This window comes from Octopus bimaculoides, chromosome 14 (assembly GCF_046866305.1).
Source record: "Octopus bimaculoides isolate indiv1 chromosome 14, ASM4686630v1, whole genome shotgun sequence".
Taxonomy (NCBI): Eukaryota; Metazoa; Mollusca; class Cephalopoda; order Octopoda; family Octopodidae; genus Octopus; species Octopus bimaculoides.
This window is the reverse complement of record NC_142941.1, coordinates 48052858-48073657: the sequence shown is the minus strand read 5'-3', so window position 1 is coordinate 48073657 and position 20800 is coordinate 48052858. Positions and strand designations below refer to the sequence as shown.

Here is a 20800-nt window from a genome sequence, read left to right as displayed (position 1 = left end):
ATGTGGTTGGTAAGCAAGCTACTTACCACACAGCCACTCCTGCGCCTAATAAAAAATAATAAACCTCGATATGTGAACCATGATATGGCGAGGGATTACATTATGTGTGTGTATATATATATATATATATATATATATATACACACCCACACATACATATCTATACTTACACACACACACATATATATATACTTATGCAGAATATGTATATATGAACACATATCTAAGTTGACTCAAATATATTTTATATAACAAAAATCTACTATAAACTGAAGAATCGTTTTAAAATGCACCAAATGTTGATTATAAAATATTTATGAGAATTTAAAAATATACACAAGTAACTAGTAAAATATAAGAAATATATATATGTATGTATGTATATACATGGGGTGAAGGGGGAGTAGTAGAGGAGGGCAGTTAAAGGAGAGATGAGAAGAAAAAGAGAAAAGAGAGAGCTGCAAGTAAGAGGGAAGGTGAGAGTCGCTGGATGGGACTGCCATCTATAGGCATACATGTGTACTGCTTGAGGGCCTCAATTTGGCTGATGAAATTGGGGCCAAGGTAGGTCTTGTAGTTCTGCTTCTCTTCTGGAAGCTGCATCAATCGAACAGCAGAATCGGTGAACAAGAGATCGTTGTAGTAGGTTCCAGAATCGAACATATGGAAATCGCCATCGCTGGAAAAGAAAGACAAGGAGGACAGGATAAAGATCATGGTGCTCACACACTCTCCCACTCCCCGTCTTTCATACACTCTCCGACTCCATCTAACACCCCCCACACACACACTCCCACTCCATTTTACACCCCCCCATACCTTCACTCCACCTTACATCCCCATACACATTCCCACTCCACCTTACCCCCTTCCCCACACAGTCTCCACCTTAAAACCCTCCCCATACACATTCCCATTCTATCCCCCCCCCGCCACACACTGCAACTCCACCTTGCAGCCCCCACCCCACCCCAGTCCATATTGTGTCCCAAAATAATCAAACAAATATCTATAATTACGTGTCTGATGAGAAAAACTGTTGTCCGTAATTGAGGAGATTCCAGTAATTTTCAATTGTGCTGTTGTCTTTATAACCTGAAATGGAAAAAAAAAAAAAAAAAAAAATATTCCTCAGTTTATTCCACTCAAAGACACAAACACTTTGCCTGTGATAAAAAGGAAGAACTGTTCAAATCCACAAATCATTTCTGCTGACACAATTACCATTCTGGGGCGATGTTCGCTAAGCCAACATGTAGTTCCCAACCTGCTAGAAATAGAAGCCAAATGCTTTGTGTTGGCGAAAGGTAAGAGAAATATTTGAATGAGTGGAAATCATGTTTTATGTTGGGAAGAAGACAAATTTAATACTTAAACAGACAAAAAAGGAAATTCCAAAAGGTCGTTTATTGTTAGTCACATAATAATGAGGGCTGAGCCCTTGAATAAGTGCATGCAGCTGTGTGTAGGGGTTATCATTGTGTACGTGATCATCAACTCACTTTCCTTGATTATTTTTCAAACCTGTTGACATTCCTTATATTCTCCCCCCTCCTCCTTGCACTGACACTGTTGCCCCTTCTACTTGACACCTCCCCCACTTCTACTTGACACCTCCTCCCCTTCTGCCCCTCACTAATTTCTTTATCCTTCAAAACCAATTGACAATTCTTTTGTCTCCTTCGGTTCTGTCCAAAATAGTAGACTTCTTCCTAACTTCAGAAAACTTATTTCAACGTTTCAGTTATTTATACACAAGCAATATAAGTTCTGCTACACAATACATTATACACACAAGATTATACACTAGATATTATATATATATACTAGTTAATGTATACACTAGATATTATATATATATAGAAGTTGTATACTAGTGTATTAAAGAGCCGCTCTGCCTTACTTCAGGTTTTAAAAGCATCCTGGAGAGAAAAACTGTCTGAGAAACTCTGAGTGTGTGTGTGTGTGTGTGTGGTAAATGAGTCCATGGTCCATGTGGTTAAAAAGTTTGTTTTGTAACTGAGTAGTTCTGTATTTGAACCCACAGCACTTTGTACATCTGTCTACTACTACCTTAGCATCACATTGGCCAATGTTCTGCGAGTAGACTTTAGGAGACAACAACTGCATCAATCCTCTGTGTGTGTGTGTGTGTGTGTGTGTGTGTGTGTGTGTGTGTGTGTGTGTGTGTGTGTGTTGAAGCTGATCTCAGGATGCTGAACCTCATGGAAGATGACAAAATGCAGCAGCAGCAGCAAATGATGTGATGAAGCAGAAGAAAGGATCTGCTCATCTGATGCCAGCATGGATAGAAAAAGAGTCTGATGGTGAAGGTGGTGGGGAGACAGCCATTAAACAACAACAACAACCAAAGAAAATGCAGCAAGAAAGAAGGAAAATATGAAGGAAAAGGAAGCAAAATGAAGAGGGAAAAGTAAAGAAGTAGACAAAGAGAAAGAAGAAACACATCAAAAGCAAACTGCATGACCGATTGACTGACCAAGGGTCATTTTTGTACTTACTTCCAGTAACAATGGCATTTGCAGGAACTTTACCAAGATGGCATTTCTCCCAGTCATCGATGTTAGCACGACCACCACCTTTACACAACAATTCGTAGTCATCAGAGCGCCGGTTCCTGGCCCACTTTGCATGGTTCCGCCCATCCGTATTATCCCTAGGTGTCAAGTGACGAACAAATGCCACATCTCCGCCAGCTGCAACATAATAAAAAATCACAATAATTCATCAATCAGAGGCGACTAACGAGAACCCATAATGAACTCCAAACTTTCTGTAAATCACAGTACCACCATGGGACTGCACAGATAGTTAGTCTGATTGAGCCATTCTAACCTTCTTTACATTCGTTTTGAAGGAAGAGAGGAACTATAAATAAAAAAATAAATAAAAACCCTCGAATCCTATTCCTTTCTGTTCTGGAACTGGGTTTTTGACTGAGAAAATTTCAACAGGATTTTAACAGAAATCAGAGAAACGGCCATTGTTTATTCTTGTTTCAAAAACTTCTTTATTCTCTCTTGGTTGGCTCCACTTTTCCAACAAACATATCCTTACTCACACTTAACCCATTAACCATTCTAATGAATGAGACTCTTCAAAGAGTCACATTCTACGACCATAGAGTTAATTACAACACTCCCCTTAATTCACTCACACAATCCTTCAAATGACAGCTGTCAATCACTCTATACACCACACCTTAATAAATGCTGCTGCCAACTCTTTCTCTCTCTCCTGCCTTTGTACTCCCTCAACCAAATGACAGGAGTCAATCAAGAAATTAATTCAAGAGTCAGGAACTTTATGCAATTCCTCACTCCTTCAAGATGCCTCCTCCTCCTCATCATCATCATTAGCTGACATTTCTCTTTCTTTTAGACACCCAGGGTATCCAGTTCTTTTAGACACCCAGGGTATTCAGTTCCACGGCCATACTTACATACAGCATCAGCTTTATTTCAAAATTAATACTCACACTCGACGAGACAACGGAAAGCGCCGTTTGCACCATAATACTGTTCTTCACTGTTCCTCTGACATTTTCGGAAACCTTCAGCGCCACAGCCTTCACACAAACTGATAGACGTTCCCTCTGAATTATATTCCTTGTCTAAGGCACCAGGGATACATGCCCGGATAAACAACTCTCCTGAAAACACAATATTGACATTCTTTAGCAATGGACATCTGTGAGTAGAGATTACGAATATTAATACTGAAACATGAAGAGGGGTGACGGGGAGAGATGTAAAATGAATTCCTCCTCTTGGATAATCCAGATTATCTTTTGAAGAGTCTCACCTCCACTCACCTCTCTCCAATTCACTCACTACTTACCAATATTCCTGAAAGCATTACACTCTTCAGGGATGAATTGCTCTGTGTCTATGTACACACCAAGCGGTATTACCCATCCGTCCCCTCGTCCGACCCCTGCTTGACAGGCTCGTTTTTCTGAAAAAAAACCAACAAACACAACAAATAGAGAAAATCACATACAGACATAATGATCATAATGATGCTGTTGCTGATGAAGATGATTATAATGATGATGATGATGAAGAGGAATAATAATAATAATTTGACTTTCATCCTTTGGGGGTTGATAAAATAAGTAGAGCGTCTTAATTGGTACGTCACACATACTGAGAAGAGCAGTATCGCTGTGAATTTGCTTCCCTTTACCCCCTTATTTTCTTTTTTCATTCTTCCCTTTTTTTCTATCACATGACTTTGTAAATGAACAATCTGGTGTGTTTATTTTGATGGCCTACCTATGTATACAGCCAGTTTCTCTGGCCTAGGTGTCAGGAAGACACTTGGCAAGAAATGGAAGCAAAACTGAAAGAAGATAAGAATAAATTTTTCTACTCACTTTTCATATTAAATAATGTCATAAAAGATTCTGTCTTTTTCGCAATAGCGACAACATGGAATGACATGGTCATGTCACCATAATCTTCAGCAGCAATTGGAATCAGGTTATAACGTCTGCAACATAAATATTTCACTTTGATTGATGGATAAAAGTGTGTGTATATATACATATTTATATATATATATATATATATATGTATATGAGTATCTATATTTATTAGTGTGCATGTATATATATATATATATATATATATATATATATATATATATATATATGGTAAAAATTAATAATTAATTAATAATTAGTAATTTTACCAAGTAGTTCGGTGTGTTAAAAAACCGTTATCAGTAAAAAGTTATATAAACATAATCAAAATTAGGGCTCAGCTCTCCACTTCCACATTTAATTCATTTCTGTAAAAATATGAAATGTGATGACATTTTGAGGCTTGTTAAATATCTCAATCAATTATCTTAATTAAAGTCATCAGCATACCTGCCAGCCGTGTAAACATCTCCAGCATCAAGTGTCACTAAGTCAGCCACTCCCTCTTCAATGAGCTCCATGCAACCGATGGCACTCTCTGCCAGGATGCAGTCAAGTTCAGGGAAGATGTTCTTTGCCTTTAATGACATCATCAAATCCTCACATTTCATCTTCTCTGGAAGAGAGGTCACACACCAACGGGCAACGTGCAGAGGGCATGTGTTGAGAAGATTCAGACTTTTAATGTAGTCAGTTCCTGCAAAGACAAAATCCATCAGTATCACCAACATCCTGATGAGGGGGTTAGAGAGAGAGAGAGAGAGTTCGAATCACAGGAACCAAACCTTTTTTCTTTCAAACAAGTCATGTTGTAACAATGTTAAATTCTTTCATGTCCAAACCTTTAACGCAATCTTCAGAGCTTAACACAAAAAATAAACCAAACTCACTAATGTCAACTGTCTCAGAAGAAAAAATTATGTATTGACAGAATAAAAGGAGACATTGCATAAATGAGTTACTCAATAAATAGCCATTCCTTACTAGTTCTACCAAACTCTCTTAAACCTCTCCCTTCTTACCCACAATCTCCAAGCAGAGCACAGTGGCTGCCAGTTTGAAAGTGATGGACGAGCAGCCATCAGATCGGGAGTACGTGGAAAACTTTGATAAATCCATTTTCTCACATGGAAATGGACAATAACTACTCCCCCCCCCCTGTTTAATGGTCAACAATAGAAAACAGTTCACATTTTTAAAACTAGATCCACACTGAGGTATGGCTTCGTCTGGTGTAGAACACCAAAGCAAATTTGCTAATCTTAACCTTTTTGTTACCATATCTCTGTAAAAATATAAATACAGACTTTTTCGTTTGTCAATTAATTTTGAAAATAATGAAGAATTTAGTAAAACAACTTTGTTATTATTAAGCTGGTGTTTGGAATTTAAATAAACATGAAATTTTGATAAATTTGTTTAATGTAGATCACTTTGAAACGGAAACTTTATATCATAGAATTAGGTGCCAGTTTTGGGTGGATCAAGAGATCAATATTCTAATATTTCATTAAAGATTTAGACAAGGGTAAATTGATCAAACTGCCAGATCCATTTGGACATCACAATAATGGACATCATGACAAATTCATAAAATGTGATTCAATATCTACGTCAAAGAATGTTGAAGAACTGTCTGTAGTTTGGCAATAAAAGTTACTTACCAACCCAAGAATAGTAAGAATTATCTAACTGCAATTCTTCAAGGCCAACAGTTCCATCAGTAAAGAGGAGGTTACGTTCTGCATATTTGTTATACTGGTTGGAATTATATAACTCGAAACTGTTAGAATTTGCACCAAAATAACCATCAATTATGGTCAGGAAATTCTTAAATGCTGTCAGTTCCACATCTGCCTTGGCTCTTGAAGCCATCACAATGTGTGAAGGAACAATACCCCAGTTGCAAGATTCATATTCAGAAACTTCCTTTATTCCACCATTTGGACAAACCAAACGGAATTCCTGCAGGAAAAGAGGTAAAAAAAATATCATAAAAGAAAACAATAAAATGTACAATAAGGAAATAAATGTTGGAGGTTAAGTAAGGGAGATAACTACATTGAGATTTTATATATATATATATATATATATATATATATATATATATATATATATATGTGTGTGTGTGTGTGTATATATATATATCTATATATATAGTAGACTACTCGTGACCCGTTGAGTCACCAGGGAAGTCTGAGTTCCCCAGCAACAGAGTTTTGTGTTTTGTAGGGTTTTTTTTCTTTTCCAAATGTGACATCGAAATCACACATAAATGACACCTTTCCCCAGAAAAGGAAATATTTGTATATTTCTTGCACGTCCTGCTACCATATAATGGGTATTTTGGGTCCTTTAGCCGTTATGTGGTGGCAGGGTATGCTAGAAGTAGCAGCTAAATCTTTGGAGGTGAAATAATACGTTGAATGCACTCGAAAATAAAACCTATGGAAAAAAACTATTTCACACCAAGGTTACAAACAGATCTTTTACAAAATATTTTCCGTATTTTTAAAGTCATTTTAACCATAAAATATTTTGCCCATCGCAATGTGTCGAATGGAAAGGTTAGGGTTTCTCCCCTTCCAGGGTTATTTTCAGAGTATTTTCCCATAATGTACTGTTTGGGGTATTTATACCCAAAGCCCTGAATACCTGTGCCACCATCACAAGCACTTTTACATGTGCCACCAGCATGGATGCTTCTATGTGGTACAGGTACAGACACTTCTATGTGGCACTGGCATCCTGAAGTCTGCAAGACTAGAATCTCTTTGTTGAGAGAGTGATGTAGGGGACAGGCCTGCATGCATGGACAACTATGAATTTACTCAGTTTCACACGAATCTTATATCATTAACCATAAATCAATGGTATTCTAGCCATGACCATCCCATCTTTTTGACAGGTATCCAGGATCACATTATCTACTGTGTCCTTTCTAGTTTTTTTTTTTTTTAAGACAAAATGAGATGAAGATTTGGCTGGTATTTTTAGCATGCAAAATGACCATATACTTGTTATCTCATTCTCAACATTGTTATTTTAATATTCACTTTTCCATGTTTGCATGGGTTGAACAGAGTTTATTGAGGCAGATTTTTCCTGCAGCCAGACGCCTTTCCTGTCACCAACCCTCTCCTGTTTCCAAGCAAAGGAATATTCTCCTCCAGGGCCAGACAGGTTTACCACAGAAGACGGGAAACAAACAGCATTGCTTTTATGACACAGTGACAATCATTTACAATAATCATGCACACACACACACATATGATGGGCTTCTTTCAGTTTCTGTCTATCAATTCCATTCAAAAGATTTTGGTCAGCTTGGCACTACAGTAAAAGACATTTGCCCAAGGTGCCACACAGTGGGACTGAACCCCAAACCATATGGTTAGGAAGCAATCTTCTTACTCACACAGCCATGCCTGCATCTATAACTCATTATTCCTTGATTGGATAATTCAGGTTGAAGAGAAAATGACATATAATTGTGATATAAGAATGTAAATAATGCTGTACACACAGAGGCACACAGAGGCACACGTGTGTGTGCCTCTGTGTTTTAAGGTCCTACTTACATTTTCCGTAAGGATACTGTTAGCTACCATTTCTTTCACAGTGTTGTCACGGAGAAATGCCATGTCACCTCTGCCAGCTTCCAAACACTTGAAAGCGCCATCATATCCTGAATAAGGGTCACGCATGGTGCAACGCTCATTGCCAGAACCACTGCAGCTGTCACAGATCGAGTTGGGATTGTTTCCTGCACACAAACCAAATAAATGATTAATAAAAATCTTTAATAATTAGTTAATTTAGAGATAATGTCATTGTCAGTTGAAGAAGTTTGTCTCATAATCCCAAAGCCTCGAGTTTGATCTCAGCTCTTTGTAGAGTCTTAGATGAGAGTCTCCTTGCCTTGCGAGCGAAACCAGGAATAGAGAAAGTCTGTCAAATGGCGTCCAGAAGGTACAGCTTTGTCACATAGACTGGGTCTTGCTTTTTCACTCACTCAAAAAAATTACATTCAGGGTCTGTTTATAGAATACTCAGAGAGTTCTTAGATTAATTCAAAGAGAAGCTCATTCCCTTGATTGAACTGCTAAGACTCATTGTTGGAAGTGGACGAGGAGACCTTTATTGATCCCCTGCTCTGTAACCCCAACCCTGTTTCTGCTGAATGCAATGATGATGATGATGACCCTGGGTTCTTTCAACCCTAATTACAACCAACAAGGAAAGCCAACAGAAGCCAACAGAATGGGGGTGATGATGTATCATTAATATTATAGATGGGGTGGTGGTGGTGAGACAAACATTTTCTGGATGCGTGGGTGGGCAGCAAATCCAATTCCTCTTCTAAATACAAGACTTTGATACAAGGTATAGATAGAGTATACCAATAAGCAGCGGGAGCATTGTAGATTTGACAAGTCTTTCAATAAATTGCTATATTGAATTAAATACAATTTAGGCTGAAAGTGTTTTAAAGATGGAAAATTTCATGAAGACAATATGAAGATGAATTCTGTGGTTGTAAAACGATGGAAACCTAAAATTTAGTTAAATAATGAATCATTGTTAATTAAGAATTTCAGTTTTAAATGTAACAAGTAATAGTTTTTAATTTATTTTGTTATGAAAAATGTCTAATAGAAAATTAATAACCCAAAGTCCTGAATTTCATTCTTTTTTACAGCTTCTAGAACAGGGGTATCTTAGAAATAATCTTGTCACAATGTGGTAGATGACTATTCCTTGGTCAGGTTCAAGTAAGAATAGTCTTAAGAGAGGCAAGGACCTCCTTCCAAAACACAATATACAATAGGTGGGGGTGAAAGCATTCCTCAAATAGCTTAGGTCCCCCATTACACAGAAACTGCAGACTCCTGCTGTGAAGATCAACTCAAGAGGAGATAATAGAATATAAGGAAACAAAATACTTACCAAATGGGTTGTAGTTGGCCTCAAAGCCACCAGGCAAGCACATACCACCAAAAAATGCTGCCACACTATTTCCTATAGAATTACAGTCTTTGATTTCCAACATTTGTTTTTTAATCATTTCTGATACAGGGTACACCCAGCCAGCTGCATTACCAATACCTGAAACACATCAACAATTGAATTAAATAGGAAGAAAAAAAAAAAAGAAAACATGACAACAATAGCAATATTGTATTTGATACAGATTGACAGAGCAATGAGTGGTAGTAGAGAGAGAGGTGGGGGGAAGAGCTTGAACATTGACACATTGAGAGAAAAAGAGTATAACACACACACACACTTTACATCAGCCGGCTGCTCTCCCCGTGTTCAGGGGTCAGCTTGCCTAAACTCCCCAGCTCCCTCTATGTCGCACTACATGCATTCAACCAATCAGATTCTTGTTTCCAGTCCATTCTTTGTTGTGGTCAGTTCACAAACGTTTTTGAAAAGCTCTGGCTGTCTTCTCCATCACAATTCTTGTTAAGATGATCTGGGGAAGTGACTCATGGTGCATTATAATTCTGTGGCCTTGATTCTCAACTATACGAGTCTTTAGACTACCAGATTTTCTAGTACTGCAGCATTTGACATGCTGAATTTGCAGCAAATCTTGCCCAGTTTGCTAAAGGCTTCTCATCGTTTTTTTTTCTCTCCATAGCTGTGTACTTTGTTGAAGTTTCTACCCTGAAAAAGGACAACTTATCAGCCACAATTACTTTAAATGCTACGTCTCTTGAGGTGAAAGTCTTTTCCATTCTTATAGATTCTGTTTTAGCTTTAATTATTCTTTGAGTAACTTCTTTATATATATATATACACACACATATATTGTCTAAATTGTGATGATATTTGGTGACGGGGTTCAGCTTGTCTGTGTCTGTCCTGTGTTTTTTAAAATTTTCTTTGTCATCCCTCTGTACCACTTTTTCCATTCCATATATAATCGTATATCTTGGCTTGGCTTCAAGATATCCAGAGAGGCATGTTCACATCTGTTTCAAGTTTTATGATGCCCAACAAGTGCAATTCAAGACAAACAGGTCTGACCACAGATGCCACAGGAGTGGGTAGGTCGGCTGATCAGGGAGGCTTGTAATGTCCTTGTTTTCCTTTCTTTTTTTTTTCTCTTGTTGGCAAGGATGGCCATGCAGATGTCTTCAAAGGACTGAGATGCCAGGCTTTGTGGTTAGTGACAAGAACAGACCACGGTGGGAAGGAACGTGACAGGCATTGAGAGATTCCCTTAGGAAATCCTTGTACTTTTTCTTTGGTGCTTTTCTATCATAAGAGTATAATTAAAATTATCTTAAAGATAAATTCATTAACAAAGAAAACTAAACAATGAATAAACAAACAAAAACAAAATTGTCTTACTTGGAAAACAGATTCTCTTTCCTTCCATTGAGTTGATTGTTATCTGAGAATCGGCATTAACGACAAGTACAGAGTAGAATTTCAAAGGATCAGAGTCTGAAAACGGTTGAAAAAAGAAAGTGGAAATTTAGACATTCTTGCAAAACGGAATGAAAAGTAAACAGACTTCTCCAGATAATTCTAGATGTGGACCAGGCTGGGTAAACTTTTATGTATTTTTCCCACTTTCATCGGTAGTTTTGTTTGAATATTTTTGACTGGCTTTGTGCCGGTGGCACGTAAAAATCACCATCCGATCATGGTCAATGTCAGCTCCACTGGCCCCTGTGCCGGTGGCACGTAAAAAGCACCCACTACACTCTCAGAGTGGTTGGCATTAGGAAGGGCATCCAGCTGTAGAAACACTGACAGATCAGATTGGGGCCTGGTGCAGCCTCCTGGCTTCCCAGACCCCAGTCAAACCGTCAAACCCATGCCAGCATGGAAAGCGGATGTTAAACAATGATGATGATGGTGAGGATTTTGTGTGTGGGGGTGCAATGCTGGTTGAAGTTGTTTAGCAATAGGTCCATCCAAAGCTTAAGCAGGCCTCTGATGAGAAGGTTCTCGATCAGTGGACCGTCCTGTCTAATTTCAGGGAGTATGTATTGACCACTACATTACCCAGGGTGTCTTTCATTCTTTAAAACAGTAAGGGACTGATCTGAGGCTGATATGGCTGATGTTTCTATCATTTGCAAAGTAAGGTAATATTACCCTGACGAGTAGACATCATTCCATGTAACATTGTGAATGAAAGACACTGCTTGTATGAGAGTGGCACTCGCTTACAACCATCACTGAAAGTCAAGGCAAAGACACACTAACACGCGCACACACACACACATGTAAGCATGGGTTGTGACCACTGAGGACATGCATAGGCTTGAAAGAATACATATATATATAAGTGATAGTCTTCTTTCAGTTTCTATCTGTTTAATCTTCTAAGAAGGCTTTGATTGGCTGGGGGCTGTAGCAGAAAACACTTGCCCAATGTCCAATGCAGTGGGACTGAATCCGGAACTATGTGTCCAAGGAAGCAAGACTCTGCCCCTCTTAATATTCCCTGCCAGTCTTCCTTCTGCTCCCTATTGAGCAGAAGGTTTCTGCTCTTTGAATGTATTTAGCATAGTTTAATGGAACAACAGAAAATCAATCATCTTAATTTTAAATCAGAAGAATAAATAAAAAATCAATAACTATTAAATAAACAAACACTGTAACATCCAGAGTCATTTATTTGTTATTATTTGATAATTTGAAATATAAACAAAAGCAAGAAAGAAAATTAACAAAATAATTTTCATAAGGTTTCATTCTTTACATGTAAAAATGGCTGAAACAATAACCAAGTTGTAAGGAATGGAATGAGTGGATGGTTTGGAAGAAAGAACTTGCAGAACCAACCAAATGATATTAGTGTCTGTGAGAGAGAGAGAGAGAGAGACGGGGAGGTGGCAGGGAAAGACAAAAATAGTATAAGAAACTGTAAAATGAAAACTCACTGGAATATTTCTCCGCCATAATAGGATGCATGTAATGGTATTTGCCAGCATAGAACCCATGACCAGGATCCAATGTTATGATGTCAGCTTTATTGGTTTGAATATTTTCCATACATTCAAAACTAAAACAGCAATTAGGAAAATTAACTTTCAACTAAAATAAAAAATAACAACAGCATCAAAGAAAAATAATGAACAAATAAATTAAGGATTTTGAAGGAGATTTCTTAGACGGTGCTTAATTATGTGTGATTTACAAGTAACTAAATGAAACAAAAAAAAAAACCAAACTTACATATCAAACATCAGCAAACATTTTAATTTATATTTGGCAGCTCGTGGGTATTGAACAATGTTTTCTAACTTCTTCTGAAGGTCCTTACATTTTATTTCTTCAGTAGGATTCACCACACACCATCGAACCACAATCTCTGCAACACACAAGAGAGAAATGTCATTCAGTCAGAACATAATAATAATTCTTTCTATTGAAGGCACAAAGCTTGAAATCTGGGGAGAGGGGATGAGTCAATTACATCGACTCCAGTACTCAAAAATTGAAGTACCAAAGAGATCTTTATGATGGACAAGGACAAGGGAGATATCCATTACACTCACCACAACAATATTTGGTTGACATAATTTCACAAATCAGGAATAGATATTGAACAAGTGGATAAAGAATGGTTGATGACACTTCCATGCTAGCAGAGTTAATCTTGAACAAGTGAAACCACCCCAAAAGCACTGACAGGCCAAGCGTTTCTGGAAATTGTTCATAATTCTGAGCCAAAAGTCCTCCAAGATAGCTCATCCTTGACAATGCCCAGTTTCCCAGAGAATGTCCTCACTTTCTCCCATATTAGTCCTCAATAAATTGCTAGGATTGGGAAAGGATAGTTGGATGCACAAAAGTTGTTGAGGGTTGGTGATACACGTGGAAGGATGATGCCAGAGCGATGGCAGTATGAATCCAGCCAGCTTCAAGAAACAGAGACCATTAGAGTAGCAACAGAAAGAAAAGTCAAAAGTGGGAGATAGCAAACAGCCTATATATATATATATATATATATATATATATATATATATATATATATATATATATATATATATATATATATGTATATATATATATATATATATATATATGTATATATATATATATATATATGTATATATATATATATATATATATATATGTATATATATATATATATATATATACACACACACACACATAAATGTCAAACGATGAAAATGAGTGCTCAACTCCGGATTGGTGGATAGAATTTCTTTATTTGTGAATTAAGGCTACCATTGGTTTTATGTTAAGAAAAATAGGAAAATATCTTAATATCTCAACAATTTTTCAAGCTGATCACATGGCCGAATGGTGTTTGTCTCCATTTTGGATATAGGTGTGGTTAAGAAGTTTGCTTTCCAAATAAGTTTTGTGGTTCAGTTTCAGTGCTGGGTAAATTTCTTGTCCCATAGCAATGGGCCAACCAAAGCCGCCCGTCATATCCGCGAGCACGCGTTTATGTATTTGTCTTCACATCACGGGGAAGTTGCAAACGAGCTACACTGCCATTCAAATGTTGTCCCTTGTTTCCAGACTTCCCTGAAATGGTGTTCGAACATAAAACACATTACCTTAGTTGGAAAGAGGTGAAGGTTGGTGACAGGAAAAGCATCTGACTGGAGCAAATCTGTCTCAACGAATTCCGCCGTCTGACCCATGCAAGTAGGGAAAAGTGAATGCTAAATGACGGGGATGAGAATGACGAGTAGCAAGCAGGAAACTTTCAGCACTTAAGTCACGGCACAGGTAAACAATATGCACAACCACCCGTTTTCGGCGTAACCCTAATCGCCGAAAACGGGTGGTGTGCGTTTTCTTTACCTTCGCCCAAGTCACTTTTATAACTTTTTACCAATTACAATTTAAAATGTAAACACGCGCCCATACTTGTGTCTGCTTGCAAGAATGCAGAAGATGAGAATGAAAAAGTTATCCATCTCTTTTTACAAACAGTTGTCCACGTTCAAACGACGGACCTTTAAGACATGAACCTAAAAAGTAAAGATCGCCTTTGTCTTTAAACACACATATATCTATGTACTTGATCATCATTGAATCTAAAACTTCGAGAGAAAATCAGAACACAATGCTTATCGTCACCCTCAATTATAAATAGGAATCTTAAAAGAAACGAGAATACCAGCAAATCACGGTAACACTGCAATAATTAGGTCAGTTGAAGCAAAATGAATCGAAGTAGTTAATGGGTCTTTCTCGTATTTATTTTGTGAGGTTATTTAAAATTTCGTTAGCTGTCGTTACCTGACAAGACAAGAAAAGAACATGGGATTAGATGGAATTGGGGATCTCTTCAGTTCGTATTCCTGTCATTCATACAACGGAAATTACGATTCCGAAAGAATATTTTGTCCTCAAAAACAATTGAAATTGTTTTTTCTTTTGTTCCCAATTCCACATCCTTTTTTCCCCCCTCTTAAAGTGGGACAGCTATTCCAAAGTATATATATATTTTAAACATAAGAGTAAAAGAGTATAACGGTCAAGGGTGTTATTTCCTTAAACCCACCATATATATATATATATATATATATATATATATATATATATACACGCTCACACACAGAGATATACTTGTAAAACAATTAAAATAATCAATAAAAAAAATGTTTGTAGTTGTTGACTTACCATCTTCCGCTTGTGACACTAAAATCGACGTCAATATGAACCAGAGGACAGTGAGAGAGAAGACGGACGCCATGATTGCAGGAAGTTTAGGTAAAAGTTTCACACAATCAACATACCTGTAACACCTGACAGTGATTGTTCTCTACCTATACGATCAATGGGGTCTTAAGCTTCCTCTTAATTAAGGCAAAGAAACTAGTTTATCAATTAATTATTTAAAGCAAATAAAATGAATTATTAAATAGATTATTAACGAAAAATTCTTAACTTGACAAATATGTGTGTATGTATTTAAATTAGGTTAACACACCTGAAGAGTGACAAGGTATGAAGGAGGACGAGGAAAGCGAGGGAAGAAGAGGAGGAGGAAAACGAACCAAGGAAGAGGAGGAAAGTAAGAGGAAGGGAGAGAGAGTGAGGGAGTGGGCGGGTGGAGGAAAATGAACAAAAGAAGACTTGAAATGTCGTTGGCCGGAATGGTCAGTGCCAGAGAGCTGTTGAGTTAGGGTTTTCTACTTAAAAAGCGATTAAAGATGACGGACTTTCTAGTATATATTATTCTTGTATTTTTTTTACTTACGTCATTTGATTGTAGCCATGCTGGAGCACTACCTTTTTAGTCAAAGAAATCGACCCCTGAACTTATTTTTTGTAAACCTGGTACTTTGGTATTTATTCTATTGGTCACTTTGGCCGAACCGCTAGGCTATGGGGATGCAAACACACCAATATCGGTTGTCAAGCGATGGTAGGGGAACATACACAGACACACACGCATATGTACACGACGGGCTTCTTTCAGTTTCCGTCTACCAAATCCACTCACAAAGCTTTGTTCTGCTCAAGGCTATAATAGAAGACACTTGTCCAATGTGGCACACAGTGGGACTGAACCTGGAACCATGTGATTGGGAAGCAAGCTTCTTTATTTCTTTTAAATTGCCATAAAGGCATTACACAGAGGCGGGGGGGGGCACTACAACACATGTGGGGACATAGAACAATTAAAAATATAAAAATAAAATATGATATAATGAATGATACATGAAAATCAACATGAAGAACAAATTAAAAAATATGATAACATGAATGATATCTGAAACTGATATTATAAAGGGTGTGCTACTCACCCCACACTGAGTAACACCACTCGCCACCTCTGGGTCCTAAGTCCCTTTTCTCCTCCAGTCCAATCCTTTTCCCCCTTTCTCCATCACATAGTAATATCATTCTCTCCGCCATGCATTTGTAACCTTTTTCACCGGGAGGGGGGGTGTCTTCTAAATTTTGTGGTGTCTGTTCTTTCTTTTTCTTGTGGGGAAATGGGGTGAGTGGGTTTGGTGTCTGTATGGGGAGGGTGGGTCTGAGTGGTCTTGGGTGGGATGGAGTTGGACTGGGGTACCACATCATACTCAGTGTCTTTCTTTTTTCCCCTCTTTCTCCTTCTGCTCTCTGGAACATTCCATTCTTCCTTTCCTCTGTCTGTCTTTTCTTCTCTTTTCTCTTCCGTCTCTACAACTGTATCCTCAGCCATTGTCCCCTGTAGAGGGAAGTATGCTTTAATGTGGCCCTTTTGGTCACATTTAAAACAACGTGGTACTCTGCCCTCTACCCATGCCCTCAGCACGATTTCCCCCAACATCACCGTCTCTGCCAAGTTCCTCCGCCTGAATAATTAGGTCAAGTGTCCTTCTTCTGTTTCTGTGGCTTGGAGGACAACCATCTTCTCCTCGCTTCCAACAAGGACAGCTGCCGCCACCCAAGCCACTTCTATATCTGGTGGAATTACTTCTACCCTCACCTTGGAAGTCTTTCTTCCAAGGTATGTGGGCAGAGGCACTACCTCCTCTGCCACACTCGCCAGCCTCCTCGCCTCCTCTACTCTCCTAAATTGGATGACCATTGTCCCATATCTTCTTCCTTTGTACGTTCCCTCAGCGCCTTTTCCACTTCTGCCTCCACCTGTTCTGCCATTTTTCCTTTCAATGAGTACACCTTATAGGTGATCGTTTTCTTCTCCATCTTCTCCATAATTCCTTTGGGGAGGGACAACTTCATGTCACCGCCCACTTCTCATACTCCTTCAGACCAGCCAAGTCCAGCTCCCTTCGCTTCACCTCCGTGGCTTCAGCAAAACTCCTTGTCTTCAACACTCCCTCCATCTTTATGACCGCCGTTGCCAGCTTCGCTTTCTCCTCCTCCAACGATGACAACTCAGACCTGTCAAAGTCTGACTACATCTTCCAAGCAACACAAAAAACTACGTCCAACTCTTACAAAATCCAGACAGCAAATAACCTGACACATGCACGGAAGCAAGCTTCTTACCACACAGCCACGCCAGCGCCCTTACCATGTTTATGAATTTGTGTTGCCAAATTCCTCATGTTGAAACAGATATTGCTCTATTTCGGAACGGTCATTTTTTTTCTTGCCAAATAAACACACTCACATTATATATTCGTTCTTCATTCGTTTATTACTGTTCATATTTTAACTCATGTCCATTGTCCGTAATGGATTAAGCAGACAGAGCAGGAGCATACATGAGGACAGAAAGTGTGGCTGAAGAGACCAGAGGTGTGTAACGTTCTGGACAGTGAACAATAGATAAAAAATAAGAACAGTAATAAACGAGGGAAGAACGAATGTAATATAAGTGCGTGTGAACTCTGAATGTAAAGATGAGCAAAACGTCACCAAGCATTTTGCCTGGCATCCCAATGGTTCTGCCAGCAGGATACTACTACTACTACTACTACTACTAATAATAATAATAATAATGTCTGGTTTGTAAAAACAGATTATTACCAAAAGGCAATGCCTGTGCTCCATTTGATCTAGTTTTTTTCCAAGGTCTCATGTTATTTTTTTTTTGTTTTTTTTATATAATCTTGTATTGGGATAACGTTTGAGCTAAAAAAAACTATTGTATAAACATCCTCTTCTTTGAGAGTCTGCTGATAATTCTACATATTGGTTTGAAAGATTCCAGTAAAAAACCATTTGTTCAATAAATTTAATATGAGAGAACTATTCAAATAATAAAATATAGAACAAATATTAAATAATAATAATAATAACAATAATAATAATAATAATAATAATAATAATAATAATAATAACAATAATAATAATAATTATTATTATTATTATTACAGCATGAATATTATAATAATTTTTTTCCCCATCCTTCAAATGTTCTTTATTTGGTGGAACGTCTTAAAGGAAAATAAAAGTGAACTAATGATGTATGTGTCGTAAAAACTGATAACAAGAAAAAGATGTATTGATTAGCATTTAATAACTAATATTTTATTCAAAGCTACAGTGGTACCCTGCTACTAGTGAAGCTACAATGGTACCCTGCTACTAGCAGCAAATGTGTGCTATGGGATTCATTTTTAACTTTTTTTAAATTTTTTTTTTTACAGTAGCTGGTAATTCTAAATATTCTTCCATTATCAAATTTAATTGGTTGTGGGGTGTGTGTGATTTTTTGTAAAATTTTATGCTTGGTTCAGAATTATTTAAAGTATTGAGAATTAAGAAATTTATTATGGCAGAAAAATGCTCTGATTTATTTATTTAAACTAGAGACAACTGAAGAGCTTTCTCTACTCTTATGGGAGAGATACAAACAACAGACTAAATGCTACCTTGGCCACAAGTATAACAGGTATCTGCTCTCACTGGATGCCTAGTCCTGACTTTACAATGGATATTTTCATTAAGAGGTCATCAATTTTGGTTGTTTTTTATTTTTGAAAAGATACAAGACAGTGTGTCTCTTCCATGACAGCGTTAGCCATTGGAAGAGAAAAGTCCTAACGTCCCCACTGTCTCCCAACATCATCATCATCATCGTCATAATTTCACTTCCTCCAACCTGGCATAGCTTAAACTGTGAAACACGATCCAATATCATGCTCCCTTCTCTCAGTTTCAGCATGATTTTTACCACTGGATGCCCTTCCTAATGCCAGTCCCTTTACAAAGTGCCCTTTTTTTCCCATGGTACCAACATTAGTGAAGTCCCCTTGTAACTTGCAAGACTAAAGAGTCCCTGACCCCCAACACACTTCGGCTGAGCTGGAAAATACACAACAGGGTGGAAAGTTTATAAAAGTAGGAATAAACAACTGCTGTATTTACAACTAATTTGGAGTTTGCTGTCAGGAAAAGGGGACACAGCTTTGCTTTCAAAATTGCACATTAACGATTAATGGTGCCACCTCTTTCCCTTCCTACCCCCCTTCTCCCTCTCATCCTTTAACTACTACTACTACTACTACTACTACTTCTCATCATCATCAGATATGATGATAGCCATTCCACATGTGCCATTCTCTCTTCAATGCCCCAAGTTCGTTAATAGTTGTGGCATAGCTGCTCCCCAATACCGTCTTCATGTTTTGGAAGGATGTTCATGGTTCATTCTACTTTGGGTTGGTTCTCAGATGAGGATTTGGCTCAGAGCAACTTTGGGTTATGATGTCGTTATCTCCCTTGAAAGTTGCTCTCTATGATGTGAAAAGTGAGCATTCATTGTGTTGTTATAAACTGTTGTATTTTTATTCAGCAAAGTATTGAGAGAGAGAGAGAGAGAGAGAGAGAGAGAGAGGGGTTGAATGAGAAAGTGATATTGAATAAGAGAGATAGAATGAGAGAGAGAGAGATAGATTAAAGGATAACAAATGTTACAATATTGAACAAATAAAAGGTAAAATATTTGACATAAATATTTAAAAAAGTATCCAATGTATTTTGAGTGCTTGCTGATAAGCCATTGCTAAACGCTGCATACTCTGCCCCCCCCCATCCAAGACCACTTTCATCTTTGGCATTCAGGATACATATTTAGTATTGACAAAGTATCATGGTTTCTGTTGCTGGAAAGATTCCAATCTTCTTCTATGTTGTCTTTTATTAATTAGTCTGAGAGATGGTACGGTTCTAACCTTTTCCAGTTTCATCTAAATGGTGGGAGACAAAACAAGACAATTTGATATGATTAATGATATGGAGGCGCAATGGCCCAGTGGTTAGGGCAGTGGACTTGCGGTGGGAGGATCGCGGTTTCAATTCCCAGACATTGTGTGTGTTTATTGAGTGCAAACACCTAAAGCTCCACGAGGCTCCGGCAGGGGGTGGTGGCGACCCCTGTTGTACTCTTTCATCCCAACTTTCTCTTACTCTTTGTTCCTGTTTCTTGAGTAACGCTGCGATGGACTGGCATCCCGTCCAGCTGGGGGGAACACATATGCCATAGAAACCAGGAAACTGGGCCCATGAGCCTGGCTAGGCTTGAAAAGAGTGCATAAATAAAAATAATGATGTTAATCTACACAAAGACAAATCTACATAGGAATTAGGGCTGGAATAAAGAGAATTAATGTTCTCGGGAAGAAAGATTGAGGAAAGCAATAAGGAGGAGGGCAAAGTTGTATGCAAAGCCAGGTAGAGTTAGATGAAGAATGAGGTAACGGTGTATGAGGTGCAGGATGAAATTATCAATGCATTGTTAACCCTTCTATCATGGCCCAAATTCAAAGGAAAACTTGACTTCAACGGTGGGATCTAATGAAACAGTTCACTGTACCCTTGCTGCTCACAAGGGTCACACATCTCACCCTGGTTCTTTAGAACTTAATCCTCCACAACTATCAATATAGGATTGAGGGAATAAGATAGAAGAGTTGAGAGGAAGGA

General features: G+C 38.0%; 1 protein-coding gene across 1 annotated transcript; it reads right to left on the bottom strand.

The window, feature by feature from the left end:
* Positions 1-224: 224 nt before the first annotated feature.
* On the bottom strand, positions 225-15421 carry LOC106878017 (transferrin 2). Its single transcript, XM_014927099.3, has 14 exons — positions 15089-15421; positions 12656-12791; positions 12361-12482; positions 10814-10909; positions 9398-9556; positions 8029-8213; positions 6112-6412; positions 4898-5144; positions 4400-4515; positions 3862-3978; positions 3500-3673; positions 2523-2717; positions 1020-1095; positions 225-679 (listed from the first exon to the last, which is right to left on the bottom strand). Exons 1-14 carry the CDS (start codon positions 15159-15161, stop codon positions 421-423), a joined length of 2256 nt encoding a protein of 751 aa, XP_014782585.1. The 5' UTR covers positions 15162-15421; the 3' UTR covers positions 225-420.
* Positions 15422-20800: the final 5379 nt, after the last annotated feature.

Bases quoted from the DNA above. Each gene is read 5' to 3' on its own strand.
- LOC106878017 (XM_014927099.3), bottom strand. From the start codon at position 15,161: ATGGCGTCCGTCTTCTCTCTCACTGTCCTCTGGTTCATATTGACGTCG. The intron at 8,214-9,397 runs GTAAGTATTTTG...GTTTGTGTGCAG, and splicing joins GGCCAACTACAACCCATTTG to GAAACAATCCCAACTCGATC. The intron at 3,674-3,861 runs GTAAGTAGTGAG...TTGTGTTTTCAG, and splicing joins TAATGCTTTCAGGAATATTG to GAGAGTTGTTTATCCGGGCA.